We start from the raw sequence: 11,569 nt of genomic DNA on the forward strand, positions 1-11,569 counted from the left end.
TCTGCTACTGCGATTCTGAAGACGCAGTAACTTCCACAGAGGGAGAAAAAAATCTAGTTGTTAGCAACTGGCCTTAGCCAAGCCCTATATTCAGTTTTTTTCAAACTAAGTATCGCTCAACTTGCACTTCCCCAAAGCTAAAAAGTTAAATCCATTTTACTTCTGCGGTACAATCCGAGAGGGACTTGCGCCAATAACAGAAAGCTGATTGGCTATTGCATGCTGGTCTCATTTGTAGTTTAAATACAGCAAATTATATTTGGAATAGTGAAATAAAGAACTACAACACCACGGAAACAACAAAAAGAGAATTTAAATGAGCATTAGAGGTAGCGTTACATGGACATCGGAAAAATAAGACCTGTGTCAAATTATTTAAGACCTAGAACAGCGAATTTAAGACTTTTTAAGGCCTTAAATTGTGATTTTTAAATTTTAGACTTTTTAAGACTTTTTAAGACCCCGCGGAAACCCTGGAAATACAGACAAAGGAAAAGTTGGTTTTGGAAGAGATCGTTCTGCTGACCTTGCTGATAATCAAAAAAAAGGAAGTCATAGAGACACATTCGTACGCTCACAACAGTCCAGAGCTAACTCCAGTCACGGGTTCGGAGCCATGCACGCCACATCCCAAGAAAAGTAAATCGGAGCCAAGGCTTTCTGAGGTACAAAATAACATTGTGCAAATATTGGATGTAGAAAATGAATCAGAATCCTGAAACCCTACACCATGAGATCCAACAAAACAGAGAACGCATAAACTCTTTAAAATAAGCCACTGAATTTATCTTCAAAGAGATGCATGATGTTAAAGGAAAAGTCCGGTGTGATATTGACCTAAAGTGAATTAAATCATGATACCGAGTGTGAACGTACCTTGCATATCTCATCTCGGTTTGTGTCTTGCAGTCCGAAATCATTAGTGATCATAAAATGATCCATATAGTTATCAGCCTTGATAATAAAAGATCTTGAGCATCTAATTTCAACAACTAAAAATTAAACGATTCACTTCTTAAAGATGTTCAGTTTAAGGATAAGGTTAAAAGTGTGATAAAGAGATGTTACAAGAAAGTCTTAAAGGGAGCAAATTTTGAAATATAAAATGTACAATTGAAATTAGAACAAATATATGAATATAAAGCCAAGCGTGCATTTATAAGGTCAAGGAGAAAGTGGTTAGAAAAAGGCCCATCGAATTCTAAGTATTTAGGAATTAAGATATGTAAAACCAAAACCAAAGAATAAATCTTAATTATACCCCTTTAATTAAAAACATACAAAAGAAATTTTGAATGGGAGAGGCTTATCTAGACTAGTTTACACCAAAATGGTTATAGACACTCCAAAACGTATCATTAATGAGACAAATAAATGTATATATAATTTTATTTGTGAAAAAATAACCCAATACTTGAATAAAAAATAAAAAATACTTTGTAATCCACTTAACCAAGGTGGGATAAATGTACTTGATGTTGAAATATCCAACACTTTCTTTAAAATGAAGCGAATACAAAATTATATTCGTTCAAAGGATAAGTTATGGTATTATATCCCAAATATTATTTTTGAAAGAGTAGGTGGTATTGAAATTCTTCTTAATTGAAAATGTATTATTAGTAAGCTTCCCAAAAAACTTTCCAATTATCACAAACAGCCATTGTTATCATGGATGATTATATATACGAACACAATTTTCTCCCTCGCAAGTGTTTAATTTGAAACAATAAATATATTGCACACCAATTGTTACACAAATTTAGTTAACTGGTTTAGAAATTGGTTTGTTGGTTTCACGACTTTTAAATAGTAATGGTCACGTGCTTACCTATTCAAAAAAATAATAATTTCATATACCTGTTAAGGAGTAAGTGATGGTAATTAATGCCATTCCCTCAGAACTTAGGAAAGTGTTAAGAAATTATATTAGATACAAAACCACATTTAGACTTCAGTCTTAAATTTCCAGTGTTTCTTTAGCAATCAGTTTTTGGAGATCACAATTTTTTAAGATGTCCAGATGTTTTAGTATCACTGATAAAATTAAAGGGGTATCATTCAAGATTGTTCATCGTATTTATCCTGTAAAACAGGTCATTGTGAAGTTTTGTAAAGACATTGACTTGAAGTGTGTTTTCTGTACTGTATTGAACATTTATTTTATGATTGTATTTATACTCAATTATTTTGGTGTGATTTGTTTTTGTTGTTGTTCAAGTACTAATATTGAATTGCAACTCAAGGAAAATGATTTTTTATATAAGTATACTTTTGACTGTAAAGTTTGGTATATTGTAAATTTGCTCATTGTATTATATGGAAACTTAAAAAATCTATTCTTTGAATAATTTGTAAATATTTGTTCTTATTTGTTTATGATTGTATTTGTTTTGTTACAATTTGTGTTGTTGCCCTTGTGTCTTCTTTGTTCGAGAAACTTCAATAATGATAATTTAAAAAAAAGTTTTACCATGATCACTAAACGACGGAGGGTGGACAAATATTTCTGGCTGCTTACTTGCGCAACAAAGAAGGCCTGTAAATTATAATTTAACATTGCAACTGAAAAACGCTCACAGGATTTAAAATCCCTTAATCATTCCCCCAAATAACTGTAATTGTGGTAGCATTTAAACTTACTTGCAGTAGTACAGACGGTCTTGAGCAGCACAAACAAAATCCAGAAGTCTTTGAAAACACTTTCGATTTGTGATCGCTGGTAAACACATCCTCCTTCTTCTTCTTCTGGTGTTTTTGGCAAACCAACGAAAGAGGTGCATATCCGCCACCTACTGATCTGGAGTGTGGAGTGAACAGATTTGGTAGGAAGAAAAAAGAGAGAGAGAAATATAAATAAATAATAAAATCCTTATAAATTACTTAAAAAAAAATCTTATATTTCCTGTCTTTTTTAGATAGCTGAAGAATTCCCCATTAATTCTTGATTTCATTTGTTTTTAGTGATATTATATCATACCCCATCAATCCTAATTTTTGACTAAATTGGTTTCTTTCTCTTTCATAAGCATCAAATTCTGTAAGAATGTGTTTTACTGTTTCTGGAATCCCACGTTTGTCACAACTGCCATTTTCATGTTTCCCTATTTTGTGTAAATTGTAGTTTAATGCTGCATGTCCTATTCTCATTCTTGTAATAATAACATGTTTCTTTCTACTACCCCATCCCATTCTCTCCTCTCCTACACGCGTTCCTGTATCTGGTGAAGATGCCTTCCCTTTGTTACACAATCCCATGACTTTTGTCATAACTTTCTGACTTCAGCTGAGATTAATTTCTTAAATTCAGTTTTGCTAATCGTTGTAAAAATTTCACTATGATTGGTAAATTAGTTACTGATGCAGACAGAGAGTCAGGTGTGCAGTGGAAATAGTTTATTAAGCATTTAAAAGCTTTATGGAAAAACATTTAACATTTCATTTTAGATGCTTTAAGATGTAAGTAAAAGTATGAAATTATTCACTCGAGCTGTAAGAAAATTCAACAGACAACAAAAATGAAGAACACAAGTTTGATACTTGAAGCAACTCTAGTAAAAGTCTTCTCACACTCAAAGCACATATAATCTCTCACACCAGTGTATATCTTCTGATGAACTTTTAAAGTCTGCAGATGTGGAAAACTCTTTCCACATACAGAACATGAATGTGGTTTCTCCTTTGTATGAACTTTCAGGTGATCCTTCAGGCTTGAAGCCCACATTGATCACATTCATGCAGCTTCTCTCCAGTGTGGACGTTCATGTGTGATTTAAGGTTTGCTGGTTGTGAGAAACTCTTCCCGCACTGATCACATGTGAAGGGTTTCTCTCCAGTGTGGATCCTCATGTGAACATTGAGATTATTCTTGCTCATCAAACTCTTTCCACACTGAGTGCAGGTGAAACTTTTCTTGTCTCTTCTTTTCTGTAAAGAAATACTTTCAGTCTGTGGGTGAGTTTTTTCTCCAGTTTTGACATGAAGTTGTTCCTCCTCCATTAGATCTGAAATTAAAGTTAAAAAAGGTTACAATATAAATAAATCATGTGAAGTGAAAGCAGACAATGGCTACACCAAATTATGATCATGTTGACACATTTGTACAAAATAAGGTACAATGAAAAATCCAATTCTTGATCAACTCCACAATTCAAAAATTGAAGATGTAATTGTTATAGGAGGAGCTTCACTGAAGATGTAATTGTTGTGGGAGGAGCTTCACTGAAGATGTAATTGTTGTGGGAGGAGCTTCACTGAAGATGTAATTGTTGCTGATTTTTATATTAATTCACACATGCCTCTCTTTCTATTTCTATGTTTTTTCCATATATTTCAATTCTACATTTATCTGCCTCTCATTAACATATAGGCAATGAAATATGGGCAATAGAAAATTCCAGGATCAAATGCCATGATCAAAAAAGTCAAATATTGAAATGTTAAGAACAAGAACAAAATAATAAAAAAATAAAAAAATAAATGTACAGTTATGTATCTTATAAAAATCATTGTTCCCATAATTGAATCCGTTTGAACTTGTCATAGTGGCTGCTATTATGGAGTAGTGTTGTTTCTTTTATTGTTTCTTGAGTGTTTGAAAGCTGCATTAGAAATAAAATGTATTATTATTAATATTTAGTTTTGTTTTTAATATTAAACATAGTTTAACACAGGCTAATTAAATAAATGCTGTCTTGTAGATATCATAATAGTGACTGTATAGTTTAGGTCTGACTATAAGAATGAAATAAACTTTAACTGACAGTTAACAGGAGATCAGCACCATAGATGAGGTGAAAACAGGAGCTATTATCATGAAACAGAGGATTTTCAGCAGCTCTATCAATATTGATGAGCCTCAGACTATAAACACTCATTAAACAAGCCATTCAGGATCAGCAGCAGATCATCTCACTTTATTCTGAGTGTTTGCTGGTAAAAACTGATTGTTTGAGTCAGAATATATGATAAAAGCCTATTAAAGTGCTCGATTTCTCAAATGATACAAAAAAAAAAAAATACCAAAGGTATAAAGTGTATTTGACAATAAATATCGTAAACTGCTCGCCTCAGAAAACGCCACTAAAGCGCACATGAGTGATGACGTCATCACGGCGAGGCGGGCGAAACCAACGGTAGATGATCAAAAACGCGCCAAATTCGGTTTAAAATGGCAAAATATACATAAAACAATGTATCAAACTAAATATTGGTAAATCAGTTTCTGATGCAGAAAGAGAGCCAGGTCTGTAGTGAAACTAGTTTATTAAGCATTTAAAACATCTAAATATGGAAAAAATAATTTAAAATTTTATTTTAGATGCTTTTACATGAAAGTAAAAGTATGAAATTATTCATTCGAGCTGAAAGAAAATTCAACAGACAACTGTAAAGTAGAGAAGTCTTTATTGACTAACAAGCATCTTAAGTAAATAAAAGTGAAGATGGATCAGATGCAATCCTACATGACAGATCATCTTATCTATCTATAAGCATTTTTTAAAACACAGACTAAGTGGAAGAATAACTACTTGTTTAAAAAAACAACAATGAAGATGCAACATAAAACAAATCAGCTTCTTTTTCAGCTTAAAGCCCAATTTGAAACATTTAAAACATTATACATTTGCATCTGAAGAACATTTTGAAATTAAACTGGAGATAAATTATAATACAAATGATAAAGCAAAATGTTATACAAAAATGTAAAAAAAAAAAAAAGTTCTTTGAGTTGATTTCAATCTCAGATGAAACTTCTGCCTCTGAAGATGAAATTTATTCACGATGAAAACTTAAGATAATAATAATAATAATAAGTTTTATTTATATAGCGCCTTTCCATAGCTCAAGGACACTTACATAAACATAAAAATGCAGGATAACATCGAACAGTAGCATGGAGGTTAGCATGAACAATAACAGACATAGAGGAGTAATAAACAAAGGTCAATTTAAAGACTGATGTTTCTTTGTCCTGTTGCTCACTCTGGCAGGTTAGGACAGATTTTATTACTCAGTTTCATATTGTGTCATGCTTTGCAAGGTTGAAACATCAGACTTAGAAAGTGCTGGATCTATGATCTACTTACTGTGATTGTTTCTTATATGCCTAGATAAATGTGATGAACTGCTGAAACTCTTCCCACATGCAGTGCAGTGATACGGTTTCTCTCCAGTGTGGATCATCTGGTGCTGTTTCAGGGATCCTAAGTGACTGAATCTCTTGTCGCAGTGTGAACACTTGTAAGGTTTCTCTCCAGTGTGGATCCTCTGGTGCCGTTTCAGTTGATCAGCTGTAATAAAAGTCTTCTCACACTCAAAGCACATGTGATCTCTCACACCAGTGTGTATCTTCTGATGAACTTTTAAGTTCTGCTGATGTGAAAAACTCTTTCCACATAAAGAACAAGAATGTGGTTTCTCCTTTGAATGAACTTTCAGGTGATAATTCAGGCATAAAGCCCACAAAAATGTTTTCCCACATTGATCACATTCATGCAGCTTCTCTTCAGTGTGGATGTTCATGTGGTCCTTAAGGTGTCCTTGTTGTCTGAAACTCTTCCCGCACTGATCACATGTGAAGGGTTTCTCTCCAGTGTGGATCCTCATGTGAATGCTGAGAATCTTCTTGCTCATCAAACTCTTTCCACACTGAGTGCAGGTGAAACTTTTCTTGTCTCTTCTTTTCAGTAAAGAAATACTTTCAGTCTGTGGGTGAGTTTTTTCTCCAGTTTTGACATGAAGTTGTTTCTCCTCCATTAGACCTGAAATTAAAGTTAAAAAAGGTTACTTACAATATAAATAAATCATGTGAAGTGAAAGCAGACAATGGCTACACCAAATTATGATCATGTTGACACATTTTTACAAAATAAGGTACAATGATCTACATTAACAAAATATAGTCACATCCAAAGTTTCTGAAGTGAGAATTATCCAATGCTCGATCAACTCCACAATTAAAATATTACATTAAAAACATTAACATACTGTAATAAAAACATAATATACCAATAAAATACACCAGGAAGTTGGTTTAAAAGCAAAAGTGAAATATAAATGTCAATTTCTCTTAAGTGTCACAGCCTCTTCTTTAGCTTCCGGAACAAGAACAGCTTACATGTAAAAACTATATACTTTATTAAAGAGTAAACACACTACAAGTGATACACATGCATTATTAAAAAAAAAAAAAAAAAAAAAAAAAACATAATACAAAATGCACAGTTAGGCATTTAATTCATATCAAAATGTAAAATTTAAACATTTAAATAGTGACTGTCACAAAAACTCAATCACATTTATTCAATCATAAAGTAAATATTGAAAAACAGAACAATTATAATTAATATCTTTATACGGTGCATATATTTAACAAAATGCTCCTCTCTAGAGCTCCTCTATTTTTCAAGCTGACTAACATTTTTTGGTCACCGAATGTTTGTTTTTTCTGAGGTAAATGTGCGCTACAATGTTCTGTTCATTAACTGACTTGATTTAAGATCCAATATCATTTAGTAAAAATTAGAATCTATTAAATTCGAGGAAGCAATATTTTTTTACCCAGCCCTATATAATTAGAATATTTTTGAGCAATAAAATATTTCTTGATGAGTGTGGATGTGGATTAATATACCTAGCCACATATAGAGAAAACACATACAATTAAGATACAAACACATACAAATATAAACTATGTAAGAATTTGTTATAGTATGGTTTCTGATTGTATTCAAAACTCAACGTGAGACAAGTGTGGTGTGTATCGACAAGAGGAGGCGCCAATAAAAGGTCCGTACACCATACTAATCAGGCAATAATGATGATATCAATTATCAACAAGTAAAAGCATAAAAGGATAGACAAAGCTGGATAGTTATATGCTGAACCCCAAGCAAAATAGGAAAATAAAGACCATATTTACAGCTCAGAGACGTGCCATCATCTCCACTCTCAAAGACTGGGGAACCCATTGCAGTCACAGTAGAAGACCTATACCTATGTCCGAGAAATGCCGGGCGATGCGCGCTTATCCCACGGCTGAGCTTCCACTGTGCCGACAAAAGTCCCATCTTTTATACTTTAAATTTAGGTGCAGTTAAAGACAACCTCCAAGTGAGAGAGAGAACCAAGTTGATCAGGCACGTCATTATAGTGTCGAGAAATAATGGTTCGTTACTCGTCATCTCAGAAGTTTGTAAACAGTTTGTTTTAAGTTAATGATAAAACTTATCTGAAGGCCAAGGCTAACACTTTCCCAGGAGACCAGATGTTCTCGGGATTCTTTGAAGTCTCCTCCCTCTAAACTCACGCTCCCTCTGTGTTGATCATCTCCCTTGAGCACCCAAAAAGCACAAAACTGATACATACTGTCTCTCTTTTATGACTGTATTTAGTTCTTTTCTGTGAATGCACACATGCATCTCTATGCAAAGTACTTTGAAAACACTGTTTTAACCAATCAGACGTCCACAACTGACTGATGAAAATACTTCATGAAATTTAAATTGGCCGAGAGGAAACTGAACCTGGAATTCTTTTGACAATCAAAGATGGCTCTTAAATTTATTTCCAGTTTAATAATATTTAGCAATGTTACACAAATGTTAGAAATGGCTAGAAATTGGGTGCTTGGATGATTTGTACAGATAAATAACCTCTGTCCAACTGGTTGGTCAAACCCCTCTGAGCAATTTATCTAAAAACAACATTTTATAGTCTATGGCTCTAATGACTTCATATAAAAGATCAATGTTATGTCATATTATGTCAGATACCTCAACTGAATTTAAAACTCTCTTCTTAAACAGTGAACAGTTATAGGACAGCTACAGGCATAAAATATTAATAAACCTATCTAATCGGGGTACTATGGTCATGCAGGTTTGTTTATGTACTTAACTCGTGGCCTCGAGAAATGCATGTCGTTCCCTCATTGTTGCATCCATCGTCTCACGACATAAGGATGTCGTTCCCACGAATTAATATCTCATGGCCACGACATAATATCAAAGAGTATAGAAGTACTGTAGAAGCACCAGGTTGAGGCGATTTGGACTACAAACCGGTTCTATTTGTAATTCACTGACCCATTCATAAAAACAGTTCTTCCTTCCAGATTGAATCAGCCGTGTTTAATACCTCCATTGAATAAATGACTTTCGACTCACTCATTAAAACAGGAGCATGCTGTCATTTATTGGCAATTTAGTTTCACATTCAAAAGTGACATTGTATTTTTTTTCTGTAATTTCATGTTTCTGTTCTAATTTCTTTTTTATTTTTATTATTAATCTCATAATATTATTTATACACTGTAAGTGCAGTGTAAATCTGCAGGAGCTCCGTGTAAAATATGCTATAAAACACCCTGCTTGTTTATTTCTAAGGAAGAGAATTAGATGCAATGTTTATTTTAGCGGCACAAACGGGCACAAATCGAGCACAAACGAATGGCACCTTTTGGCTAGATTTAGACGATATGGGGTGGAGAGTTACGTAAAAGTCCCAAACAAGTATTTTCCCCCATTATATTTAAGAAGGGCTCGGAGATACCAGGTTTGTTTTAGCGGCACAAACGGGCACAAATCGAGCACAAACGAACGGCACCGGTTTGGAGCGATTTTGACGACATGGGGTGGAAAGTGACGTCATTCGGTCAAAAAAAAAATATATAATGTTTAATATCTTAAACAACAAACCAGCACAAACGTTCGTTTTTGCGGCACAAATCAGCACAAACGAATAGCATAGTTTTTGTCATTATTTCTTTTTATGGGGTGCCAACTTCACAGAGGTCTTAAATTCAGTACAATAGACATGTATTTTCTTTGTATATGGTATTTACCAAATAAAATATTTTCAAATATATATATATTATATATCGCCAATAAAGCAGTATCACATGCCATAAACAAGATCATTGTATCACTTATAACAAACTTGCAAAACAGATCAAAAATAAAACGTGTAAAACTTGGGTTCAAAACAATTTTGACTCCTGTTTACAAAAATCACCCAATGGTAAATGCCCTTCTTTAAACTTACGGAGGATGTGTGTCCCGTAAACTCTGAACAGTGCTGTTAAAGCGGTTAACGTAAGCAGCGAGATGTGTGAGGACCTTTGGTAATTTGCTAATTCACTTTTTGTCTTCCTGTCTGGCCTGTTCGCAGAATATTACATATTAAATCTGGAGGAGATAGACAGAGTTTTGGAGTTCCTTTAAAGGTAGTTGAATTCTTACAATCTGAGTACCTGCATTTACATGTAGATATGTTAGAAGCTGTTTCTCAACTCCAGAAGAAAGACGATTTTTTTTTTTTTTTTGGGAGAAGGATTCAGATGTCTCAAAAGCTAAACATTTGAATTTACATATTGTCTGCTTCCTGACTGTTTTGTATTTATTCTGAGAGAGGAACAAAGAAGTGGAAAGGAAAAGTGGCATCTAAAACGACAGGACAAATAGTACAGAAGAAACCGGTTGAAGTGAACCTAAGTTGCCACTCTTCTTTGCGAAGTCAAGGATTTTCATCGGAATTACACACAAAGATCTCCCTTTTCCTTTCATTATATTATTTTATTATTTACACTGCCGTTCAAAAGTTTGGGATCAGTACGATTTTTTGTCTTTGAAAGAAGTCTCTTCTGCTCGTCAAGGCTTTTAATTGATCAAAAACATAGAAAACAAGCTTATGTTTTGAAATATTATTACAATTTAAAATATTTTTTTCTATTTTTAATTTAATTCAAAATGTGATACATTTGTGCATTTCCAGCATCATTACTCTAGTCTTCTCATTAGTGTCACACGATCCTTTAGAAAACATTGTAATATGATGATTTATTATCAATATAAGAAACAGTTGTGCTGCTTATTTTTTGAACCTGTGATACTTTTTTCAGGATTCTTTTTTTTTTTGTAGTACTTTTATCCAACAAGTATGTGTTAAATTGAAAGTGGTTGTGAAGACTTTAATTCTTAGATAAGATTATATTTTAAATTTATTCATCCAAGAATCCTGAAAACTTATCACAAGTATTATCAACATTGACAATAAATCAGCATATTGATAATAAATGAGAAGGATCTCTGAAAGATCATGCAACACTGGTGTAATGATGCTGAACATTCAGCTTTGCATCACAGAAATCATTTATATGTGAAAGTAAAATAGAAAACCTATTTTAAATTATAATATTTCACAATGTTACAGTTTTTTTCCTGTATTTTTGTTTGAATAAATGCAGCCTTGATGAGCATACAAGGTCTTTTTTAAAGAGCATTAAAAATCATATTGATCTTTTTAACTCTCTATCGGTCTTTGACTGTATCTGTCATCCCTCTGTCTGTAACTGATTGTATCATTGTTTTGTAAAGTATCTAATGTATTGTCCTCTTTGTTCTTTTCAATATGGGACAGCATCTGGAGCTGAACTGTTGTCCTTTTTTGATCAGAAGTTCGGTTGGACTCACTTGGGGCCTTGTTGTTTGGTCATGTTGGACTGTTCATGAAGTTGTGAAAATTCATGACTGTCTTTGTGGTATTCAGAACCATTTAATTATGACAA

The 11,569-nt window shown here is 33.3% G+C and overlaps 1 protein-coding gene across 1 annotated transcript; it reads right to left on the reverse strand.

The window, feature by feature from the left end:
- Window positions 1–3,400: 3,400 nt before the first annotated feature.
- LOC141316755 (uncharacterized) lies at window positions 3,401–8,072 on the reverse strand. The gene is made up of 3 exons (XM_073832819.1): window positions 7,925–8,072; window positions 6,164–6,764; window positions 3,401–3,907 (listed from the first exon to the last, which is right to left on the reverse strand). Exons 1-3 carry the CDS (start codon window positions 8,070–8,072, stop codon window positions 3,706–3,708), a joined length of 951 nt encoding a protein of 316 aa, XP_073688920.1. The 3' UTR covers window positions 3,401–3,705.
- Window positions 8,073–11,569: the final 3,497 nt, after the last annotated feature.

This window comes from Garra rufa, unplaced genomic scaffold (genome assembly GCF_049309525.1).
Source record: "Garra rufa unplaced genomic scaffold, GarRuf1.0 hap1_unplaced_145, whole genome shotgun sequence".
In the NCBI taxonomy this organism is placed as follows: Eukaryota; Metazoa; Chordata; class Actinopteri; order Cypriniformes; family Cyprinidae; genus Garra; species Garra rufa.